Source organism: Protopterus annectens, chromosome 3.part0 (assembly GCF_019279795.1).
Source record: "Protopterus annectens isolate FY-2018-M chromosome 3.part0, PAN1.0, whole genome shotgun sequence".
Classification (NCBI taxonomy): domain Eukaryota; kingdom Metazoa; phylum Chordata; order Ceratodontiformes; family Protopteridae; genus Protopterus; species Protopterus annectens.
This window is the reverse complement of record NC_056731.1, coordinates 1,797,988,611-1,798,014,455: the sequence shown is the minus strand read 5'-3', so window position 1 is coordinate 1,798,014,455 and position 25,845 is coordinate 1,797,988,611. Positions and strand designations below refer to the sequence as shown.

The 25,845-nt window shown below is 37.7% G+C and overlaps 1 protein-coding gene across 1 annotated transcript; it reads right to left on the bottom strand.

The window, feature by feature from the left end:
* Positions 1–8,919: 8,919 nt before the first annotated feature.
* Positions 8,920–11,349, bottom strand: LOC122797069 (7-alpha-hydroxycholest-4-en-3-one 12-alpha-hydroxylase-like). Its single transcript, XM_044065844.1, has one exon. The coding sequence runs from the start codon at positions 11,214–11,216 to the stop codon at positions 9,684–9,686; it is 1,533 nt and encodes a 510-aa protein (XP_043921779.1). The 5' UTR covers positions 11,217–11,349; the 3' UTR covers positions 8,920–9,683.
* Between the last annotated feature and the right edge of the window lie 14,496 nt (positions 11,350–25,845).

Genomic DNA, 25,845 nt, shown 5'->3' with positions numbered 1-25,845 from the left:
GTGGGAATTAAAATTGGAGGAAAAGGAACTTATGTGGCAAATTCATACCTCAGTATATATTCCACTGGGCCTGAACAAATATGTATCTTTAAAATGCATCCTAAAGCTTAAAGCACTTGGTAGATAATAGCTTTTATAAACAATTTCTTTTTTCATCATACTGGTAAATATAGTATTGATGGACATACATATGTTGTTCATCAAATTATTAGATTTTTAAGTTATTCATAAATAACATATATAATAATATCAAATTTTTATCTAAGGCTTATATATTTTGTTTTTACAAATGTTTATACATTTTTGTGTATATAATGCATTTTAGTATCCATATTGATTTATATATATATATATATATATATATATATATATATATATATATATATATATATATATATATATATATATATGTGTGTGTGTATTTTTAATATATATATACATTTTTAACACACATATTTACATTTTATACAAGGTTTTAACATTTTAATAATATTTGAATAAGAAATGGATTTTATGTATTTATGCAATAAGAGAGGACTGCAACTTTAAATAGATTACAAAATGAGTTAATTAACTAATTGGTTTAGTATTTAAAGTTTGCTGTGGTTGTCTTTGTTTGTCTGAAGAAGTCAGAGCACTGTCTCTGATGAAAGCGCTCTCATTAAAGGTTGTAAAACAATTTTTGGATCCGCTCTTTCATCTGCAAAGCCATTTTTGTTCTTTTCAGTAGTTCGTTGGTTTTTTGAAGTGTAATAGATGTTGGCAGGATGTTAAGTGTGCAAGATGGAGAAGAGGTACTAGTGTGAGGTACTGAAGGTGAATCATATTTTTGAAACATAAGAAATAGAGGGGATTGAAGGGTAGTGGATGAGGATGTTGTTCAGATAGGAAGTAGGGAGTGTTTATTTGAGAAAAGAAGAAGTTGAAATGTAGACTAATACGCTGTGTTTAGTCTTGTAAGCTTATGCAAAATATGCAGGTGTTTGTTAATGGTGTAGAACAGGTATGTGTAAGGATAGGCAGCAAACCAAAGACTACTGATTTAATGGTGTATGGATGTAGAAAGATTGAGGATAGAGGAGTGTAAAATGTATAGAGCGATAAGAGGAAGGTTGGGATATATTACAGAGGAAATGATGAAAGATAAATATTATTCAGACTGAAGTAAAAGAGATAAGATCACAGGGATAAGTGGAAGAGGGAATTTTGCTCATGGATGGTTAAAAGGTACTGTTAGGAAGGATTCTGAGTAGGACTGGGGATAATGCAAAGCAGTACGGAAGGAAGAAAGGCTGTTGGGAATGAGGCTAAATGTTAGATGGAAGTTGGGACTAGTTGAATAGAAACAGGAGTTTCTTTAATAGTAGTAAAGTTGTTTGTAGAAGTAGAGGACGGCGGGTGTAGAAAGTGTAGTGGTAGAGGAAGGCGGGCTGGGTGCTAGTGGGTAAATGGACACCCCAGTATTAGTTTTAATATAAAGGTTGTGGATTATGGAGATGTGGTGCAATTAATAGTGAATGGACCAGAATAGCCTTTTTTTAAATGTATTGCTTTTGTTGTAATTGTGATATAATTATGCATATACACCTATACGCCACATGTAATATACTACAAAAGCACTGATGCAGTCAAGTTCACCATCAACTACTAGTAAGCCATTCTGAATATAATTAGTTGATGTTGGGAAGCTAGGGCATCCCAATATCAGGTTTAATGTGTAGGCTGTGGGTTATAGCTCTGGATGTTAAGTACATTGGGCAGATGGGGAGGGCTTTTGTATTTATTGTGGGGTTATGTGCTATGAATTTTAATTATTAATGGAACATGCTTTGTGAATTTTAATTTCTCTGTATCATATATTACTGAGATATTTTAATATTTGTTTTACCCTCTTGCTCAGATATCATAATATTAGTTAACAGTCATGGAGCATATCGGTTTAGATGCAACAAGATACTTTATACTAAGTGGAGATGAATGACTGCAGTGGACAGATGGGAAAGCACTTGTGTTACCTCGAGCCTGCAGAGCAATTTCTAGTTTCTTCAGCTGCTAATAATACTACCATGTTCTCTGATGTAGTCTAACATTAAAAAGACTAGCAGTCTCATACTTATGAGGCTGTCTAGATCCTTCTGATGTTTAAATAATTATAGACCCTAGAGAGTTATCAGTGACACTTGGCAAGAAGGTACTGAATCTGCTGCACATCAATCAGCATAGCTGACACCCAAACTAGGCCTGCAGTTGGAAAATTTCAGGTTAATCCCTGGACTTATCAAAACCCTAAAGTTGAGAGATATAAGTCCATGAGCACTATACTCTGACAAACCAGAGTATTAACTATCAAGCAAGTCAACCCCAAAAAGCATGAAAGTAACAAATGTGTCCCAGTTCCATGGCCAAATAAAAAATGAATTGTAAGTGTGCACTCCATAAATGCTAAGGAGCAGGCTAAACTTTGTACTGATGAACATTTCAGAAGTTAGAGATCTATACAACCAGGCTCAATTAAAGGTATATCTTTCTGTAGAATTTCAGTTCACCAGAAAAGGCACTAAAGTTCATCCAGTCCCTTGCATCCATCTATGTACATTCTAACATCTTCCTCTGTTGAACATATAAAATAAATCAAGTTATTAACACATATTGACTTTACTTTATTACCATGCAGACAAAAACCCAATCTCATCTTATATTCTAGACATGTCATCTACATTTGGACATCCAAGTCCCTCCATCACACCCACCACACAAAGACCCACAAATGTTAACCAAGGTTGCTGGAAATGTATCTTCCTTTACTCCCAAACATGTCTTTAACCCTTAATGCCAAACCACAAAGTCAAGTAAGTCAAACATTACACTCCAATTCCCACTAGCCTACCAATAATCTGTAATGCAATATTCCCATACTTTCTTGTCCCGTGAAAGGCAATAACATGGAGAGAGGAAGGCGAGTGCATCACTTGTTGATTGTAATGTGTTAAAAACACATTTAAACAATTTGCAGAACTATACCTAACTTTTTCCATTGTTTCATGTATGGGTGTAAGGCACTGTATTGAATGTACAGTGTCCTAACACTCTACAGATCAATGTCCGAATGCACTCAGAATGACATGTTCTGCACATGCTCCAGGGATTACCCCAGAGAAGAATAAATTAACGGCAAGTGTTTTTACAAGGGGGAAAGCCCCTCTGCACCCTGCACATCCTCTGCTAATTATATAGTAAACTCTGACATCACAAAATCCCCAGGGAAAGGAAATATTCCTCTACTCGCAGAATACTGACCTCGCACAACTGTCAACCCACTGCCTGTGTCAACCAATTAGTGTCAGTCTACTGTGACATCTACAATCAGTACAGTTTCCAACACCCATATATGCATATCTATATCTATATACATATATATATATATATATATATATATATATATATATATATATATATATATATATATATATATATATGGGTCTACTTCAAAAGCATGAAAGCCAAGATGATCGGAACCCAGAAAACTGAGGCCAGATGTATGAAACCACATAACACCGAAAGACCAGAAGTGTGAAATTCAAAATCCCGACATTACGGGATTTTGAGTTAGTGCTTCTGGTGCTGTGGTGCAGGTAAGTATGGATCTGTCAGTGTATTTTTGAAGGGTATTGGTTTGTGTAAGTGTGTGTTGTGACTGTGGTGTGTGTGTGTGTGTGTGTGTGTGTGTGTGTGTGTGTGTGAGGGACTGTAATGTGTGGGTGTGAGTTTGCCTTGTGTGTCTGTCTGTGTGATCTCGGAGTTAGAATATTAAAGTAAGGGGGTGCAGGGGGGCTTGCTCCCCTGCCTATCTCTATTGTAGGATGTTGTGTTAGGGTGCTTGGGGCAGTTGTGTGTGTGTGTGTGTGTGTGTGTGTGTGTGTGTGTGTGTGTGTGTGTGTGTGTGTGTGTGTGTGTGTGCGTGTGTGTATACGCATGTGTGTGTGTGTGTCTGTGTGTGTGTGTGTGTGTGTGTGTGTGTGTGTGTGTGTGTGTGTGTGTGTGTGTGTGTGTGTGTGTGTGTGTTTTGTGTGTGTTTTACAGTTTCATGATTTTGAGTTTCATTGTTGTGAGTGTTCAGTGTTATGTGGTTTCATGCATGTGGTCTTGATGTTTTGGGTTTCATTGTAATGGGCTTTCGTTTTGTGTAGGAGATCCATATATATATATAGATATATATATATATATATATATATATATATATATATATATATATATATATATATATATATATATATATATATATATATATATATATATATATATATATATATATATATATATTTGTCTACTTTAAATAACTGAAAGACCACAACACCGAAACACAAAAAACCGAGGCCAGAATCACAAAACCCCAAAACACTGAAAAACGCGAAACTGTAAACCACACACATAACACACACAAACACACACACCAGCTACCCCAAACTAGTAAACACACCAACCTACACTAGTGATAGCTGTGCCTCCTACACCCCCCTACTTTAATATTCTAAATCCGAGATCGCACAAACAGACACACAAGGCAAACACACACCCACACATTACAGTCCCTCACACACACAAACCAAAGTCACAACACACGCTTACACACAACAATACCCCTCACAACTACACTTACACATACATACTTACCTACTGCAGAACATCAAAAGGGCTAAATCAAACTCCCGTAATGTCAGGATTTTGAATTTCGTGCTTTTCGGTGTTCTGAGGTTTCGTGATTCTGGTCTCAATCTTCTGGGTTTCGGTGTTGTGGTCTTTCGGTTATTTCAAGTAGACCCATATAAAGTTAGGCCTATATAATACAATGCACAGTTGCCAGTGAGAGCTGGGTATAATGACCATTATCTAGTGGGGATAAGGAGATATTTTAATGCTGCTGACATCCTCTCACTAACCAGAAAATGTAGTGCAAATCCTGTTCTGCTGAACCCATGTCCAGTGCATCCTTGTGCACAGTGTTATATCTCAGATGGAGTGCTGTTCACTCCTAAGTGAGCATGTGTCCCTGAGCTTCAAGCAAAGAACCGCAGTGCCAGGCCTTTGTTCAGATGTTTATGTGGGTGGGCTCTTCTGACATGCTCACTTAGAGATGTATGAGCTGACATCAGCTATTCATTAAGAATGTATTGCTCAGTGTCTACACTTTAAACTTTGAACAACGTCTTGAAAACTGCTATGTCATCTCAGTATTTTTAAATGCACTGATTAATTGCACTTGCTTTATTTAGGCAGAGGAAGGCATAGCTTCTAGAGAAACCTTAAATAACAACAATCTAAACTTCAGCCAAAGTCTGTGGTTTAAATGAAGTAATGCAAATTAGGTGAATTAATACTTACATATTTCTAAAAACAGCATGATAAAACCTAATTCTTCCATCTTACTGATGTTTGCATTACATGATAAAACTGCTTCTGCTGTAATGATTACAAAGAAGAGACACACTATCAGAAACTTAAAAGCACTAATATGAAGTCTTTGGCCCATAATTCTTCATTTCTTTAGGAATTATTCTGAATAAGAGGAAAATGTACTGACCATGCAATCAAAGTATGACTGTGAGCATTAGATGTCTAGCTGTGAAAAGACACCATGTATCTGCAGAATGCTTACAAATGAAAGACTGTTGGAACCACATTACAATGTGAAACATTATGCTTACATGTTTTAACATGGCATATGAGTCATACAAGTCACTTTTCTCTAAACTTGAGTGAAGATATGCATGTGCTACATTCAGATAGAACAAGCAGAATGAGCTCAGTTGAAATGAAAGTGACCAATGAAGTAAGCCAGCTCTGTGGCATTGACAGATAAAGTCTTGAATGTTGCTTAGGCGCTTGCCCAAGACCAATCCATGTCCCCTCAAATTCAGTCAGTTCCTATTATGCTAGAAAACATTACAAACACCTGCACTCCACTCAATAGCCTTGAACTCAAAGAGGAAAACAAAGATGATACTTTTTTTTTTAGTTTTTCACCCCTACTGTCTTCTGACCATCAACCCCTCCTGGCCAATCACCCAATTTATTTCACTTCACCAGGGGAAGCGTCAACCAGGAATGGCCATAATTTAGACAGCCAACAAGAGTGGTTCACATTTTTTGTCATTTTGTTCCTGGCCCTAACTATGTACTCTTTTGGCTAGGGAGAGGCCTGCAAGGACACATCTGCAGTGGACATCCCCTCACTTCCGCAAGGTACATTCCCTCCAAATGGCCCTGCCTGCCTCCACAGAACATAAGCAGTGATCTCACTCTGGTTTCACCACCCAGCGTGCACCCTTTGTGCCTAGAAACCCCTTCACTTCTCCCCCTCCCTGCTTGCTCCTTCAATAACAAGGCTCCTAGTTGAACTCCAGTCATTTGGTCACAGTAAGGGCTTCATCTCTATGTTCCATAAAGCCACAGTATATTCTTCTAGCATCTGAGAAGAAAACCGAAGATTTATCAAACCAACAAGGACATACTGCTGAACAATCGGTTGCTATACCATCATGACTTTACTTTAGGGACATAAAGTCTAATCAATCACACTGAAACTAAGCTGTTTTCATTCAAAAGAGTGATACACAAAATTGTAAACATGAACAATAATATAAATCTGTTTTCTGCAGGTTTCAAGTACTTGCATGTGTAACATTATGCCTTTCACATCCCTACTGCTCTAACCATTCAGTCATGTCTTCACTATAAACATCTACTGTTTCACCATCTCTACCCACACATTGAGTGTAAATACTTACATGTTCACACCTCTAGTTTTCATAAATTATGTTTTACTTCCTATTTTTTGCTGTTTTCAGTTTCCACTATTAATTTCATGTAAAATAATTCCAGTATTCTCTGCATTAGTTCTATAGTCATTATTTTGCTTTTTGTTGCATGTATATTGAGCTTGCATTCTACCATTCATGTATTTATTGTTGTTTTTTTTTTTTTTTTTTTCCTTTGTGTATTTGATGTACTGGAGCTTTTCTCCCTGGGCCTCTGCTGAAAATGGGTTTTGGCCCACTCAGACTTTCCCAGTAAACAAATGTCAATAAAATAAAATAAATAAATACTAAATTGAAGATAGCTCAGCCTTGGGGTAAGGGAATACTTCATCATGCTACTGCTGGTGGACCGTAGAAATAATAGACTTAAAGCATGAGATGAGACGTGACTCAACGACTTCACTTTTAATGTCTGTTTAGTGAAAGTGGTAGTACAGATGACAAAATGTCAGGCTTCCCTTTCTTTTTCATGCAGTGCTGCCTAAGTATCTCAAAATGGCATGGACAGCTCCATACACAGTGATTTCATGTTATAAGGACTAAACCCAGTTTCCAGCACACCTTACATTAGCATTTCATAATTGTTTAAATTTTGGGAATCTTTGCTGAGCCACCTAGCACTATGTGCAACTTGTATATTGCTACAACCACACCTAACATCATTGTCCACACACAGATCATACCTCTCAAACTCTTAGCATAAGAAATCTGAACAAAGGCAAAAATAAAGGGTGGACAAAGCCCCAAAAATAGGAACAGATTTTAGATATTGCTCTAATAAACATATACACTTGCTAAGATAATAGGTTTTGTGTTAGCATGAATTTTCTGAAGGATACTAAGTCTGAAACTCAAATGCCTGTCCTTATTTAGTGACGTCAATCCTCATTGTTTTTCCAGAAAAAACACATTTTTTGAGAAACAGAGCAAAAACATGAAGGAAAAATCTGGACATCCTGCAAAATCTGGACAGTGAGAGGTATGGACCCGGATCAATATGTACCTTTACTACCTTTGTTGTGCATTACTGCAGCATCAGCCATGTGCAGAGGAAGTTTGTATTTTATTTGATGAGTATTTGTACTCTGCTGCATACTCTGACTGATTCTGCAAGCTATTTACTGAATACAAATATTTCTCTAGCTGCTTCCTTAGAATATTTGTATTATGGCTGTATTTTATTATATAACCTTGTATATCTAAATGTCTGTGTTAAGACTGCTGTCCACTTTATTCACTCATTTTATGGTAAATTGCTTAACACATTTCAGGGATACAGGAAAGCCAAATCATATTGTGATACTTAAGGGGTGCAGGCACTGAAACCTAACATGAATAGGGTGCCAACCTATGCAGAACACACACACACAAGCATTCTTACAGCATGCATATTTGTGTGCAGTTTGAAGGATCTGCAATTCACCTGCAGTACATCTCTGGAATGTGGGAGGAAGTCAGTGTACCCAGCAAAAGAAAAAAAAAAAACATGGGAACACAGTAGGGTATACAGTAGAACAAAGAGTAAATAGATACCTTCGAGACAGTCTGTAATTCATTACTGCAAGTTTGGTCAATTTTCAAAGTTACATGAATATAGATTCAGTGTAAGAAGCAGTGTATTTTAGGTTAATAACATCATAATCATATTTACAGTACTGCAAAGCTTCAGATGGAAAGCTACATGTTGCAAAGTACTGTGTATATAATTTTGTCTGGCAACATATTATAATATCATTGGCTCATATACCATATAGATTCCCTGTTTACATTTTATTAAATAGATAATAATGGTTGCTATGTCATAATTGAAGAAACTTTTGCATTATACTATACGAGCCTTCAAAACTGGGTAAACATTTCACATACAAATATATAAACTATTCTCTGAAAGAGCAAAAATAATTGCAAACTGACAATTATTTAATCAAAACAATGTTTCTCAATTTTTTTTAAAATATTTTACTTTCCTCCCTCGTACCCTGCATAAGAATTTGCAAGGTATGATATCACAGGTGAACCCTTAGTCTGTGAAAAAAAATCCCGTTTCTGCTACAAAGAGCCTTGAAAACATTGATACGTTCAGTGTAAAACAGAAAACGAAAAATATCAAAGTGTGTGTTTATTTCAAAGGACATTTGTCTGAGGAATGCTGTACAAGTGGTTATCAAGTCTGTTATTTCAAATCTTTTTTGCAAATCTTTTAGTCTGGAGACTCAGGTTCAGTTCTCACGTTTTTCATTTTTTTTTTTTTTTTGTAAAGAGAGGTGCTGTGCTGGAATTTTAGCACATGGCACTCACACATTAATTAATGAGTCAAGTGGATCTTGTGTGGTCTTTATCTGTTGTCAAAATCTATGGTTCTAAGACAGGGGCCAGTGTCTGTTATACAGCAGATTGTCAAGTAGACAGTTATACAACTAAAAACTGTGGCTTTGGGGCAGAAGGAAAGGCTGCTACTATACAAATCTACAGCAGAATCAAGCTAAGTCTGTATTGTCAGTTTAATTATTGGCTCAACACAGAATGTGACAATGGTGGGATCTAATCCAGGCACATCCTAATTACCACTTGTTTAACTTTTCCACTGACTGCTGTTTATATATTTTTTCTAAACAAGCAAAGATAATGAGAGAAAAGGCTCAACATTGCCTTTCTTTTTCTAGTAACGAAATAAAAAATGTCTTATACCTGTTTCATATGCTAAATGTATACATTGATTAACAGTTTAGGAATCAAGAGGATTTACTTAATTTCCAAAATAATCACAAACAACTAAATCTGAATTTTGCAGCACTACACTGAGATGAGGTAATCCTAAAATTAGTTAACAGTGACTATATCAAAATTGTTTCCAAAAATACTAAGATGTTAATATCTGAGTCGGTATTTAAATGGGATATCATGTGTTGGCTGCATGATGCCAAAACCCCATCGGCTGGCGTTTATTGGAGGGATTTCTACTCCTGGATTAACCAGTTCAAACTCAAAGTAAGTAAGCATTAAGAAAACAAACTGTTTAAGTTCATTAACAGCAAAAAATCTCCCAGGACACATTGAGACCCCTGCACCCCATGGCATATTGTAATACTTCACCCTTTTACCATTCTTGTAAAACTCAGTCTTTTTTGTACCATCAGGATTCAGAAAACGGTTGTATTTAAATATGTGAGGTTCAGGATGCACTTCTGGGTCCATCTGCACAGCAAGATAAGGGAAGAGAGCCAGTCTGTCCCCTTTGCGGAGGGCATACTCCCTCCCATCAGCCATCTGCAGATTCATGTCTTCTGTCACAACTCTGATAAGGACAGGTGCAGCTACCATTCGAAGACTTTCATCCACTGCACTGTCAAGGACTGGGGTTTTCAGCAGCATGTCCCTTGTGACGTTCACCAGAGGGTCACTTGGCTTCACCTCTTGCCCTGTCTCTTTAAGAACCTTGTCCACTTCTTCTCTCACTGCTTTCATGGCATCAGGATATTTCATGAGGTACAAGAGTAACCAAAAGGAAGAGGGTCCTGTGTTGCCTTGGGAAGCCCACAAAAGTAAGAACATATTTCGGTTCTGCATGTATTCAGGCATCCCAGCTTCTGCTTTCTTTTGTTGTTGCTCTGCTATCCAGGGACTAATATTTTCCTTTTCAAGCATTGTTTTTACAGAAAATAAATTCCAAAACATCCTTTTAAGTCTCTCTGCTTCCATTTTCTCTTTGGGTGTAAGTACACCATAAGCAAGTCGAGGAAAGAGGAGGTCATACTTTCGGAACTCATAAAAAATGTTATCAGAGTGACAGCGGTCATATTCTTTTGCTTTATCTAGGCTGCCCATCTGTTTTGCAGGTTCATTACCAAACAAAGTAAGGTACCCAGCCCTAAAAACAATATTGTAGCTGAAGTTGAAAAGCCTGTCGTGTTTCCATTCTTTCCTCTCATTTTCTTTACCAACGTTGTAAAGCATAATATTCTGCAAGTTCTTCATCATAGCTTCAGTCAAAACTGCAAGTCCATCTCCCTTCAGGTACTTGTTTGAAGCCTGCAATATCTTATTATCATTCTCGATAGGATGATAGCCAAAGACCCTTACGACTAATTTGTTTGCAAATATCTCAAAATCCAGCTTTGCCCTGGCTTCTTTTTCAACAGTTCCAAAAGAAAAGGGATCCATCAAGAATGTAAAATAATAGCCTGCAATCTGTGCTGTAAATATATTTCCATGTACCTTCTGCATTCGCTGCAAGAACGTAGCAGTGTCTTTTCTGAATTCAAGTATATGTCCCAGCCAAGGAAGATAGCCTTTGTCCAAAGGGGGCTCATTTGGATATCTCCTTCGAAATGCTCCCAAGACATAAAGCCCACTAAAGATTAGAATGAAAATGACAAACAGTAATGAAACAAAGAAAGACATATTTCTTGCTATAGTTCTATGTTGTCAACAGGTTTCAGAACAACAAAAAGAAAAAAAAAATACATGTTGAAGGAAAAACAAGTTAAATCCGTGTCCAGCAGGAGCCATCTCTACACAGACAAAATAAAAAAATCAGTTTTCACTTGAGGGTGGAGTTTGAGAACAAACAGTTCCTCCAACTACAGAAATTTGTTTCCTTGCATTAACCCTGCCTAATCTTTCCTTGGCAGCTCAAGTCAGTGCATTGCAGGCAAACCGTACTTTTGTAGGAAGCAGTGCACTACACTTCAGAGATCATTTGCAAGCATTAGTTTAATACTAGTACCATTTACTTTCTAGAACAAATTACTTACTAGACTGTTTTGTGTTTGTTACAGTACTTATGGTATGACATCTGTATAAATCACTATCATCTGCTATCATCTATTGAACATGGATCCAAATGCTGCACAACATTTTCCTAACATTTAATCTTTGCTTATTGTTATGGATGGAGCTGCTATTCTAAGAGCAACATTTACCATTACAAGGCAGCAGAGCTCTAACACAGAGCATGTGTTGTTTGGGAGTGTCACCTTTCTGGTACTGAAAAACATCTTTTGTTTATAATGTCTAGCCTTCCCACTGGGTGTAGGGCAATAATTATGTCAAACTATTTTTTTATTTTCCTATTCTCTAGCTGCTGATCAGGGTTCCCACAAATATAAAGAGTAGCAAAGTCAGAACCACTTGTAAAGCATTTTTAAAAATATATATCAAAATAAATAAATTAAGTGTTGTATAGACAAAGGGGTCAGTGTCCAGCACCTTTACTGTAATTCCCAAGTGATGACTGAAAACATGAACTGCATCATTTTAATATCTGCACCCTTTATTATTGTTATTGGCTACTAAATATGCCAAAATTAAAAAGAATCTATTAGAGAGAGGATTTAGACTTATTGAACTCTAACTCTGAAAAAATACTACTGCTATTAACTATAAACCATGTCATGACTGATACAATGACATAAATGAATTTCAGCATAATTGAAGACATATTATACACAGACTTTGCTTTCTGTTGTATCTCAGCAGTGTATATATACATATGGAGAGTCACTACATTGGATAGACATACGGATTAATATTCCTTATCTTATATTTAGAATATGAGACTTCTCTTGTTTCTCAGTTTGCTTCATTAGAGTTAAGATTCTCTGTGCAAAGTGCTTCAGCAACTTCAGGACTTTTTTTACACTGAGAAGGTGATGCTCTACAATGCTATTCTGGCTACACTGATCTTGCCCTGAACTCTGGGCATTACATACCAGATTTGGTATGTTGATTAAATTCCTTTTATTCCTCCAAAACCTGTATATCCTGAATTTGTGCATAGTAAGATTTTGGTTCTGCTCATTATGAAATACAAGAAGTTATGACCAACCAACTTGCTGACTCTGTATTCTCACTTTATACCCTTCATGCAAATCTAACAAAATTCTACCTTTCTGTCATTAATATTGCTTGTATCTTAGCTGAGATCCTCTAAGCAGTCAGACAGCATTATTTTTATGCTCCACACATAGTCAAGCCGCGCCAGCAGTTCATTTGCTTTTCAGCATCCTATTCATATGTAACTGTACCGAAGTGGAGTGTTTTTATATTTCATCGTGGACATGTAGCATTCTAATTATCTATATAGAAAAGTTTCTTGTGCTGTCTACATTTATTTGCAGAGTGCCATAATTTCAGAGTGTTTCTTACACTCTACAGAGCTATTTAGCAAAGCATGGCCATTTTGAAAGAGTTCAGTGCGCTGTATACAGTTTATTTGTAAAGTGCAATCTTTTCGAAATGTTTCTTTGAGCTTCTTTTCCCAGTTTATTTGCAAAGTGCTATCATTTTGAAATGTTTCTTACCACTGATAAGAGGTAGTTTTGCCAAGTACAGTGATTTCAAAAGTGTTCTTGTGCTACGCAGTTCAGTTGTTTCAGAGGCTTATTTTGCTATTGGGATAGTTAAAAGTACTGGCATGAATTTCTGGCTTATGTATATGTGTGTATGTTCATATATAATTGCAAAAGCCTTCACTAGTATGTGTTACTATGGCAGAGGCATTTTACAGACCAAGTCCACTTGTATTGATCATAATATTTCAAAGAACTGGAGAGTATTTGAACAAGAATACAATATTTTCATACAAGCAGCTTTTTCTGACAAAGATGCACATATCAGGGCATTCATTTTCCTTAACCTAGGAGGGTCAGAGGCCATTGAAAGACAGTGTTCATGTGTGTATGCACCAGCAGTATATGTAGGGGGGGGGACGTCATTTTGTTGTACTGGCTGAATCAAGGGAGGACCCCGAGTGCTTGAAACATAAATTTAGAGAAATGTGCAACCCACAGACAAATGTTACATTACAGATGCACCTATTTTATATAGGTCTATATTATATAAAAGAAGCATTAAAATGTCAACTCACCTTTGATCAACCCCTATTTCTCAAATCATTGATTTCTTTCCAAGGGAAAGAAATCAGTAGCCCAAACACACACACCGCATTACAACAAACACTATTAAAGTGGGGGGGGCTGCCCCCACTCACCCCTAACTAAATATACTAACTTCGAGATCGCACTACAGTCAGGAAAAGGGCATATTTAAATGAACGGCCAACCGATTTCTTTCCCTTGGAAAGAAATCGATGATTTGGCAGTTCGATGTTGTGCAGCTTCAAGAAATAGGGGTAGATCAAAGGTGAGTTGACATTTTAATGCTTCATTTATATAATAGAGACCCTTTTATACAAGAGACCAAAAGCCAGGCGAAACTTTTACAGCTTAAATTACTGACTTGAGAAACAAAGCTAAAACGTGTTGGTTTGGTGATTTGAATGATGAGTTGATAAAGGACAGGCTTGTGTGCGGTGCTAATAATGCTGCAGTGAGAAAGATTTTTCTTTGTGACAGTGATTTAACACTGAGCAAAGGTATTGAGATTTGTCAAATCTATGAGCTCACACAAAGGCACACGAGTATGCTTGCAAGTGATAAAAGCATGGTTTCAGCAGGCTTCAGAGCAAATGTAGACGGCATGCATCACATGCCTAGCAGAAACAGGTCTAAGCACATGGCAGCTGCAGACCCTGCGGGTTCCCCTGGGAAATCACATAGCTTTCCAGCAAGTTCTAAGACTAGCTTAGTAAAATGGACATGCTCAGTGCAGTAGAAGGGGTGAGTCAGCAAATCCCAAGTCAAGTTTTATTGTCAGCTGTCATAATTGTGATGGCAATCATGAGTCTAAAAGAGAAAAGTGCTTATCATTTGGTCAGCAATGCCACAAGTGTAAAAAAAACTGAACCATTTTTGAAGGTTTTGCAAATCAAGCAAACCTCATTAAGTTATAAAGAAGGGTCACTTCTTTTCCTAGTTTATTTGCAAAGTGCAATCATTTTGAAATGTTTCTTACCACTGATAAGAGGTAGTTTTGCCAAGTACAGTGATTTCAAAAGTGTTCTTGTGCTACGCAGTTCAGTTGTTTCAGAGGCTTATTTTGCTTTTGGGCATAGTTAAAAGTACTGGCATGAATTTCTGGCTTATGTATATGTGTGTATGTTCATATATAATTACAAAAGCCTTCACTAGTGTGTGTTACTATGGAAGAGGCATTTTACAGACCAAGTCCACTTGTATTGATCATAATATTTCAAAGAACTGGAGAGTATTTGAACAAGAATACAATATTTTCATACAAGCAGCTTTTTCTGACAAAGATGCACATACCAGGGCATTCATTTTCCTTAACCTAGGAGGGTCAGAGGCCATTGAAAGACAGCGTTCATGTGTGTATGTACCAGCAGTATATGTAGGGGGGGGACGTCATTTTGTTGTACTGGCTGAATCAAGGGAGGACCCCGAGTGCTTGAAACATAAATTTAGAGAAATGTGCAACCCACAGGCAAATGTTACATTACAGATGCACCTATTTTATATAGATCTATATTATATAAACAAAGCATTAAAATGTCAACTCACCTTTGATTGACCCCTATTTCTCAAATCATTGATTTCTTTCCAAGGGAAAGAAATCAATAGGCCAAACACACACACCGCATTACAACAAGCACTATTAAAGTGGGGGGGATGTGCCCCCACACACCCCTAACTAAATATACTAACTCCGAGATCGCACTACAGTCAGGAAAAGGGCATATTTAAATGAACTGCCAACCGATTTCTTTCCCTTGGAAAGAAATCGATGATTTGGCAGTTCGATGTTGTGCACCTTCAAGAAATAGGGGTCGATCAAAGGTGAGTTAACATTTTGATGCGTCATTTATATAATAGAGACCCTTTTATACAAGAGACCAAAAGCCAGGTGAAACTTTTACAGCTTAAATTACTGACTTGAGAAACAAAGCTAAAATATGTTGGTTTGGTGATTTGAATGGTGAGTTGATAAAGGACAGGCTTGTGTGCGATGCTAATAATGCTGCAGTGAGAAGTATTTTTCTTTGTGACAGTGATTTAACACTGAGCAAAGGTATTGAGATTTGTCAAATCTATGAGCTCACACAAAGGCACATGAGTATGCTTGCAAGTGATAAAAGCATTTTTTCAGCAGGCTCCAGAGCAAATGTAGACAGCATGCAGCACATGGCTATCAGAAACAGGTCTAAGCACATGGCGGCTGCAGACCCCGCGGGCTCCCCTGGGAAGTCACGTAGCTTTCCAGCAAGTTCTAAGACTAGCTTAGTAAAATGGACATGCTCAGTGCAGTAGAAGGGGTGAGTCAGCAAATCCCAAGTCAAGTTTTATTGTCAACTGTCATAATTGTGGTGGCAATCATGAGTCTAAAAGAGAAAAGTGCTTAGCATTTGGTCAGCAATTCCACAAGTGTAAAAAAACTGAACCATTTTTGAAGGTTTTGCAAGTCAAGCAAACCTCATTAAGTTATAAAGAAGGGTCACTTAAAAATGCAAGTTGATCATGTGGAAAGCTGCAACCCTACTTTCTATGTAGATGGTGTATCAATGGTTGTTAAAAAGATTAATACAGTACATTTGTTGGCAAAGAATAAACTTTTTTGTACTGTCCTGATTAATGGTAAGCCCACAGTAGAAACATTTGTTAAGGTGAGAGCTGGTGAGCAACTTAATTTGGCTAATTGTGAGAAATGTGTTGCTTATGGAGGTGAAGAAATTCAATCTGAAGGCTCAGTAGTGCTTTCATGCTATTCAGCTGGGAACAGTTACAGCTTGCAATTCTATGTAGTCTGAAGACTTGTGCAGTCATTGTTAGGTCTCAGAGACAGTTTGAGAATGAAACTACTTTCTTTTACCAAACAAGTCCATTATGTTAGCACATGTTCTAGTTCCAGTTTCACCGATGCTATTTCCTCAGAGTATGCTGATGTTTTCGATGACAAGCTAGGCAAACATATTTGTGTACTCCATAAAAATTGACCCACTGGTCAATCCAGTGGTTGGACCAGCAAGGAGAGTTCCGATAGCTATGCAGAACAAAGTCAATGCCCAGTCGTATAAAATGGTACAGCAAGGTGTAATTGGTCCAATTACCGAACCAACTGAATGGGTATCATCCATTGCAACTGCTCACAAAAATAGCCCAGACAAAATCAGAATATGCATTAACCCAACAGACTTGAATGAAGCATTAAAGAGACCTCATCATTCTACGCCTACAGCTGAGGAATTCATTGACTTGATGCCAAATGACACTGTTTTTTCTGTCCTGGATGCAAAGAGTTCATTTTGGCAAGTGATGCACTATCGGAAATCTTCACTACTGACTACATTCAGTACTCCATTTGGTAGATATAGATTTCTCAGGATACATTTTGGAATAAATTCTGCAAGTAAGTTTTTGGCATGCAATGGAACACATTTTTTCAGCTTATCCGTGTGCCATAACAGTAGATTATTTATTGGTCAGAGGTAATGGCGAAGAAGAGCATGACAGAAACCTCAAGAAAGTTCTAGACAGAGCATGTAAAATGAACTTGAAGCTCAATCCTCTGAAGTGTAAATTCAGGCTACCAGAAGTTACATATGTAGGTTATTTATTCACTAGCACTGGCTTACGACCTGATCCATTTGAGCAAGCAACCATTCTTGAGATGCCAGCCCTGAACAATGCCCAAGCTCTACAGTGTTAACTTGGTGTGGTTAATTATTTGGGCAAGTTTCTACCTGACTTCAGTGAACTGACAGTGCCTTTAAGAGAGCTGACACACAAAAATGTTGCATGGTCATGGTTATAACAGCACCAGAGAGTGTTTGATGACCTCAAGCAGAAAATTGCCATCCCACCTACATTAAGATACTACGATGTCAATAAACTAGTAATTATTTCCTGTGATGCTTCAGCATTTGGTCTTGGTGCAGTTATTTTTCAAGAATGCAGACCAGTAGCCTATGCATCAAGAACTCTTACCAAAACTGAAATGCAATATGTTCAACTTGAGAAAAAACTTTTGGCAATTGTGTTTGCATGTTCAAAGTTCCATGATTATATTTATGGCCAAGCTATTCAGATTGCGACTGATCATCAAACTCTAGTCACTGTTTTAAAGAAGCATATGCATATAGTTCCAGCAAGATTACAAAGAATGATGCTCAGATTACAAAAGTACAACTTCAAAATGGTATACACAAAAGGTAAATTTCTTTATCTGGCTGATACCTTATCCAAATCGCCCAAAAATGCAACAGAACTGCTTGATGCAGACACTTTTGACTTTGATGTCATGGAAGTGCGTAATTTTTCTACCACGAGGCTTTATGAGCTGAGAGATCATGATAAGACTGTTCCAGTATTGAAAAAGCTCAACTACTTCAATAATGTTGGATGTCCATCAAAACAATCTTGTGTACCGCCAGAAGTGCAACCTTAGTTTCCTTACCGAGACAAGATGTTGATGGAAGATGCTATCATTTTCAAAGGTCCTAAAGTTCTTGTTCCTACTTCCTTACAACATGAATATATCCAAATTTTACATTGTAGCCACCCAGGTTCCAACTCTGCCAAAAGAAGGGGGAGAAGACTAGTATTCTGGCCTTCTGTATCGAATTATATTGATAAAATAATTTCTTCTTATTCAGTATGCAATAGTACAAAACCGCATTTGAAAAAAGAGCCACTTCACCTAACCCAAATTCCTGAACTACCTTGGTCAACAGTAGCCACTGACATATTCGAGTGGAACAATTAACATTACTTGGTGTTGTTAGACTCCTATTTGAACTGGTTTTTAGATCGATTTGCTAACTAATCTAATGTCCACTACTATTATTACTAAGTTGAAACATCATTTTTCAGTCCATGGTAGTCCACATAAACTTATCTCTGACAAGGGTACCCAGTTTACCAGTCAATTGTTTCAGAAATTTGCAAAAGAGTGGGACTTTGTTCATATTACTAGCAGTCCAAAATACCCACAGTCCAATGGCCTGGCTGACCGTGCAGTACAAAGTGCAAAGCAATTATTAGAGAGGTGAAATGCATGACAATACCAGTGTCTTTTTGAATTTACTCAATTTCAGAAATATAGCCTGTGACAACACACTTGGCTCGCCTGCTCAGAGACTTCTGTCTAGGCAAACCAGAACAACCATGCCTATCAGTTCTAGCTTGTTGGTGCCTAAAGTTAAAAACAACAGAGTAATCAAAGCCCAACAATTAAGAAAGTGTTCTTTTCAGAAGTCCAGTTATAATAAAATGAGCAGATCTCTTTGTCCGTTGAAGAAAGGAGAGAGAGTCAGGATACAAACAGTGAAAGGCTTCAACCAGATTGGTCAAGTGCCAGTTATATGTGCCAAGCCAAGATCCTACTTTGTTGAATCAGGAGGTATAGATTACATGAGGAACCGTAGACATCTTCTTGTGTCAGAATTTATATCAAAGCATCGTACCTGTGATGCAGACTCAAGATCTCAGAGCAATCCAGACATTGTTCCTACTGAAGAAGGTATCTCAACACCTACTTCCATTCCTGATGATGTCCCAGATGTCCCCAAAGTTGAACATTCAGTAGAGACAGTCCCTGTTGCTAGACCTACTTCTGATTTTGTCACAAGTTTTGGTCGCATTTCCAAACCCATTGTGAAATACACAGCAACCTGGACATGATTGTTTGTGTATATACTTTTGTATAATTGCATGTCAAACAATTATTTTTCTACAATTGCATGTCAGTCAATAGTGTCATTAATGCATGAGTTATTTCTCAAAGAGGGAGGATATAGAACAGTGTGTGTGCTGTATCTTTAGGAAGCATTTCCAAGTGTGGCACATCCATATAAATAGCGAGCACGTGCAGGCAGCAGTGCCATTTTGTGAGAGCAGCCAGAGTGTTAACATGTATGAGTGAGGTAGTCTGTTTATTCAAGTTTAAGTTACTAAGCCTCAGTCCTGATCTGTTTGTATATAATAAAGTTGCCTGAACAGAACCCACAAATGTTTGTCTGTTTTATCCTGACCAGATGAGCGAAAAAAAGGCGTTAGTTTTTTTTTTCAAGGAGTTATTTAAAAAATTTCAATCCTCCTTTTTTAAGGCAAATAAAAATTTCCCTTCCTCCTTAGTAGCTCCCTTTTTCTGTAAGCAATTCAAGTAGCAATAATTTGTCAAACAGGATTTTTAATACACATTGACAAAGGGGCTCCAAGAAGAAAGGGAAAGTCTGTAAAGCTTGGACGTTCCTCCCAGTCAATGTGTCTATCACCCAACTCTTCCAGTCTTTCCTTCTGAGTCCTCATCTTTCCATGTGGCACCAGATTGTTTCAGAGAAATGGATTCTAAATGGAATTGAGGAGGGATACACTTGGCAATGGCAATATCTCCCTCCTTTCCAGGGGATTCCTCACTGCCCAGTAAACCAGGGGCCAGATTCCAGAAGAGCTGCTCTCAGTGTAAGCTGTGCCCTGATTCTGAAAGACTTGCTCTCAGTGTAAGTGACTTTCTTCAGTGTAAGGTCTAGCTATAAACAAGTTTACACCATGGGACCAGATTCCAAAAGACCTGCGCGTAGTGTGAGTGGCCACTTACAGTGAGAGCAAGTCTTTTGGAATCGGGCCCTTGTCTCTCTTTCACATCAAGGCACCTTGAAATGTTTTCTCACAGAGTAATAGAACTAGTGCCTCCCTGACAGATGGGCAGATGTTTTTATTCAAGGATTTTTCTTGTATTAAAGAAGGAAGGAACTTGGAGGCATGTACTATACCTTTCCTTTTTAAATCTTTTTATGGAGATTCCAAAGTTCAAAATGTTATCCTTTCATTCCTTTTGGCCTCTGCTGTGTTTACAAAGTCTGTGCTTTGTCTTGTGGATATGTATTAATAAACAGAGGAAGTCTTTTTACACCACCGTGTGCTGGCCTCCTGTTTTTTGTGTTTTTTTTTTCCAGATGTCAAGCTTGTTAAGCAACTTTTCAGAATCTACTTCTTAGTCTGGGTTTTAAAACAATGTAAACACCTTTTCTAATCCTTTCTCACAAAATTGTTTTACTGGGATGTCTATTAGATTCTGCCCTGGGAAGAGCCTTTCTTCCTGCAGATAAAGTGGTGATGTTTCGACTCTTCTTCCTGAGTTTTTAAAATCAAATCCAGTTATTGGCAGGCAGGCTATCAGGATTTTGAGGTACATGACATGTAGGGTTCTCATGCTTCTATTGATGAGACTTCACATGAAAAAACTGTAAGGGTGCCCCATAACAGTCTGTTCTCAGAATCTTCACCCTTTATCTTTTTAGTTCCCTGTTTTTGAGTTTGTAAGGAGGGAGGTTCTCTGGTGGGTAGACCAAATCTCTCGCAATCCAGGTCTCCCAGTCTTTCTTCCATCTGCTCTCCAGTGTATTACTCCAGGTACATCAGATCTCACGTGGACAGCATTTTCCAAAGGTGTAAAAGTGGAAGGTGTGAGTAACCTTCTTGACAGTCAAGAACATAAATTTCAGAGATATGACAGTAGTGGTAAACTCTTTGAAAGCTGTAAATCGTCTCTGGTCCCCAGGACCTCTGCAAATTTACACAGACAATATGACAGTGATGTGGTACATAAATGGGGGCAGGTATCCAAACTTGCCGTCTTTGCAGACATGTTGTGATAGCTTGGGAGATAGCAACTCAGCTCAGTTTGATTTGTCAAACCTCAGACATTCTGTTAGAACAGAGTGTGATAGCAGACAAGTTGATTAGGACCAGCATAAGATCCTTATGAATAGAAACTTCACCCGAGGTCTTCCGAGAATTTGATCCAACTGTGTGGACCACAACAAGTAGATCTCTATGCCTCTTCTCAGATTGGACAACTAAAGAAATTATGCTCCTGGATCCCTTTCAAACTGGCCTGGAAGGCAGATGACTTTTTATCCAAATGGACAGGAATGTTCCTGTATGGTTTTCCACTGATACTCAGGATTTTTATAAAGATCCATAAGTATTCCATACAAACTGTGGTGATGACTTCCATGTTTGCCCAGGCAACAGTGGTTCTCCCTTATTTTCAATGTGCCAATGGTAATTACTACAGGCTTCCCCAAAGGATGGATTTATTCACACAAGACAGGTGTTGGTGTTTCCAAGTCAGTGGAGTATCAAACTACCACCTAGATGATACACCTTTTTATTCTGAAAACATGCAGCAGGTATTGAAGGAGATTAAAAAACTGCTTATAGGAAATCACATTGGTGGAAGTGGAAAAGATTTTCTAGTTTGTGCCAGTCCATGATACAAAACCCTGTTCAGGTCTGGCTACCTCTGTGTGTGTGTGTTTTTTTTATGTTTATATGTGAGTTATTGTCCCCTGGCTGTTCATATTCCTCTGCCCATAGAATCCCACCCTTTCTAAGCAACCTCAAGTTAAGCAGTTTCTGAAAGGAATGTTGCATGTCCAGTCACCTAGAAAACGGGTGGTTCCTCCTTGGCATCTTAACTTTGTGTTTGAAAAGTTTACTCTTGTGGTGCTTAACATGGAAGACTGTTTTACTAATTGCTCTGAGTTCTGCTAAGAGAACATCTGGGTTAGAAGCACTTATGTTGAGTCAGCCCTACCTTATTTTTTCACAAGGATGGGGGTTTCTTTGAGAATTAAGTCTTTCTTTTTACCTAATGTGGTTCCAAAGTTTACCTTAATCTGCACAATTAATCCCCATCTTTTCCCTGAGCCCAAGGAAGAAAAGATTCTTCACACTCTGGATTTCCACAGGCAACTCAGAAATCAGTCCTTTAGGAAAGCTGACCAGCTCTTTGTCTCCTGTGAAGGCAAGAGTAAACACTCTCAAAGGAGACAGTTTCCTGATGGTTGTCCCATGCCATTGCTTTTTGTTGTTCTCAACGTAATAAACCATTTTCAGGTGAGGTTAAGGCCCATTCCACCAGGCTTTTTGCTTATTTGGTGACTTTTTAGAAAGGAGAGGACTTGAAATATTATAGAGACAGCAAAATGGTTTTACAAAACACTACAAAATAGATTCCTTTTCCAGGTTCACAACAGGCTTTGCTAGGACCATTATCCAGGGGGTCCTGGATTCTTAGTTTACTTCTCCACCTCCCTTAGTTTCTAAGCTATGGGAATCAACCCAACTTGCTCAGACTACTGCAGTGGTGACCTAATGTTGAATATAGTACAGTTGTGCAAGTAAAGGTGCAGTAAGTATACCTTCTAATATATCACTGTTGCAGTAGCCTTCCCTCCTACTAACCACCTCCTTTTGGTGTGAATTCTTTTATATTGCCAGAGTGTTCTTACAGTTTAGCTTTTGTGTTTCCTAGACTTGTTTTCTTTCAGGGCTCTTAACTCCCTTCTAGGCAAGAGAACTCTTAATTATTGTGGCACTCTAACTGTTCTTTTATATGGAGCTCCTCTTGAGCTCCAGACAGATAAACCACTTGGAAGGTGGACTTTAGCTTTGAAACAAACAGCTTAGGCTACTGCAACAGTGATCTAGTAGAACACCTGCTGTTGTGGTAAGTTTACTCTCACAACTAAATTTTTTTTTGTGGCAGACTGGTTTGAATTCACTATGTAAAAGTGGAAAGTCTAAAGCAATATCACTAATGTTAAAGTGCTTTCTCGGTTTTTTGTTTAAGTCCATAAATGTCTTGGTGAGCTACAGACAGTCATTTCCTCAGAGACTGAAATTCTGGGTAAATATCATACTGGCTGGGTTTAAGAGATCTTTAACTGCATAAAAAGGAGACAAGGTCAAGTTTTCTAGTAGCAGGGCTTCATATGTTGGGAAATGGGTTTGCATGTAATTATTCTGGAGTCTTGTTGTTGTTGTATGGTAAACATAGTGGAAATGACAGTGATTGTATTTTACTTTAGTATAGTTTATCCCATAAAAGGTTGTCCCTTTCCCTGGAGGCAGAACAAAGGGAAACTAGCTAAGGGGAAGGGAGCCCACTTAAGCAAGATCAAAAAGAGAAGTCATGAGACCCTTAAAAGGGAGCAGTTGTGACCCATCAGAGTTTGCTTCTCCCATCCACTTCCAAAACACCACTCAACCCACTATCCCATTAATTCAGTTGCCCCTCCAAAACTCAACAACTAAAAAAAAAAAAAAAGGGAATGTGCCTGAACCTTTTTGCTTAGTGTGAAAAATCACAAAAGTCAGCAATTAGCCAAAGGGTATAAAAAGTTGTCTGGGAACCTCTCCAGTTGCCAGAGAACAAAAACAGTACTAACATTGCTACAAAAGATCTTTTGGCAAGGAGCAGTAGAGAGAACAGTGTAACCAGAAGAGGTATAAGGGTTTTACTAGAAACTGTTGATAGTTCCAAGGAAAACTAGCACTTTAAGGGCTGTCTTAGATTTGTCAAAGCTAAAGAAGCTTCTAAATGTTCCAAAGTTCAAAATGTTAACCTTGCAAACTCGCTTGCCCCCTATCCTTCTCCAAGGTTTCTGAAGATTGCCTACTTCTACATATAAAAAAAAAAAAAATCAGGAATTGACAGCCCACAGGTTCAAAACACACCACAGGAAGGAAAAACTGTATCAAGTGGTTTCATCCACACACTCAGAAGAATCTGTCAAAATGATTTGCTTCAGGAAATGCAAAACCAACTTCTAGATGTTAATTTTTTCATATTTCTGCCTCCGTGAATGAGGTTGTTATTGCAAGTAGAATGTGATCTTCTTGCTGCATTTAAGGGTGGTTTTATTTAATGAATAACCATATCAATTTTAACAGTTAGAAAGCCACACATTGCAGTTATTTTTGGCTTTTTAAAGGTTCACAAAAATATTTGTCATACCCCTCATACCTATTGTGTTAACAGGGGAGGGAAAACAGAATCACTGGCTATTTATAGTCAAGTACCTCAAAGGTATTTTTGGAAAGTTTCATGAGGTTCATTGGTAGCTACTAGGCATGTAGTCTGGAAGACCATTGAGAGCCTTTCCTAATTTCCCAAGAGCACAGTCTGTTTAAGTGACTTCTGCAAGGTCACATAGTAAGCATTACCACTACAGCATTTTAATCAGGCTTTTGACTGAGTCACACTTTCTATATGGAAATTGCTCTTCAGATATTTTGGATTATTTTTAATGCACTTAAATTTCTAATCTTGAGCAAACGTTCTGAATTCCTGGCTACTAAACCGCAGGTTTTTTATCTGAAATGTGAGTTTCTGGAATTTCTTACTTTAGAAAAAAATTTTTCAGAGCAGAAATTATGTTGTCTTTCACTAGCTTTGTGGAGTATTTCAGTTTAATTTCCTCTGGTAATTTAGAGTAATAATCATTCCAGATCAATAACTGATACATCAAAAGTAAAATAATTGGGTTCCAACCTTGTTGCCATTCAGAACCATCTTTAGTTCATGATTTGGCTTACTTGCTGCACAGTTAACAGTTTTGCATTTAACTGCTCTGACATTTTTGGGTTAATAAACAATGTTACCCTTTCACAATTTGGGGTTATTAAACAATGTTACCCTTTCCCTCTTTACATTTTATAATGCTTAAGTGTGAGTCATGGATTTTCTCTGGCATATTTCTATGATTTGGTTAGACATAGGTTCACAGGAAAATACTAGGCTATCAGTCTACAGACTTTTACAAGCCTAGCCAATAAGCAGAGGTCAGAATCAAACTCTGTACCATGTATCTGCCATAGCAACCCTTCCCCCCTAAAAGTTGACTATGGTGAGACTCGAATCAACAACATTTGAATGCCTTTTCCAGTTTTATTAGAAGTATAATGTGCTCTCAATTATATCATGGAGTCACTTTGTTAACCTTGAGCATAGGACTTTGCATGCAGTTAGTTTCAGATTTCTGTATATAATAGGGTCCATTATCTGGATGCATTACAGCAGTCTGGTATCTGAAAGAACTACACATAACAGATACAGATAATCTTTCATTTTAGCTTCATTGAAGAATTACATCTCTCTCGCTTTCTTCTGCAGTATAGCAACTTTTCTTGTAGTATGATAATTGCAGAATAACCCACAAGGATTCTAAATCTGCCTGCAGAACATCCTCTTTGTACTTCATATATCAGTGATATGAGTTTGCTTGCCTGCTCTGTCCTGAACCATTAAGTCTTACTTTTACAGATTCATCAGCATCCATTGCAATCAAGCATTGAATGATTTCCTAACTATGACCTGCATTGTT

Bases quoted from the DNA above. Each gene is read 5' to 3' on its own strand.
- LOC122797069 (XM_044065844.1), bottom strand. From the start codon at position 11,216: ATGTCTTTCTTTGTTTCATTACTGTTTGTCATTTTCATTCTAATCTTT.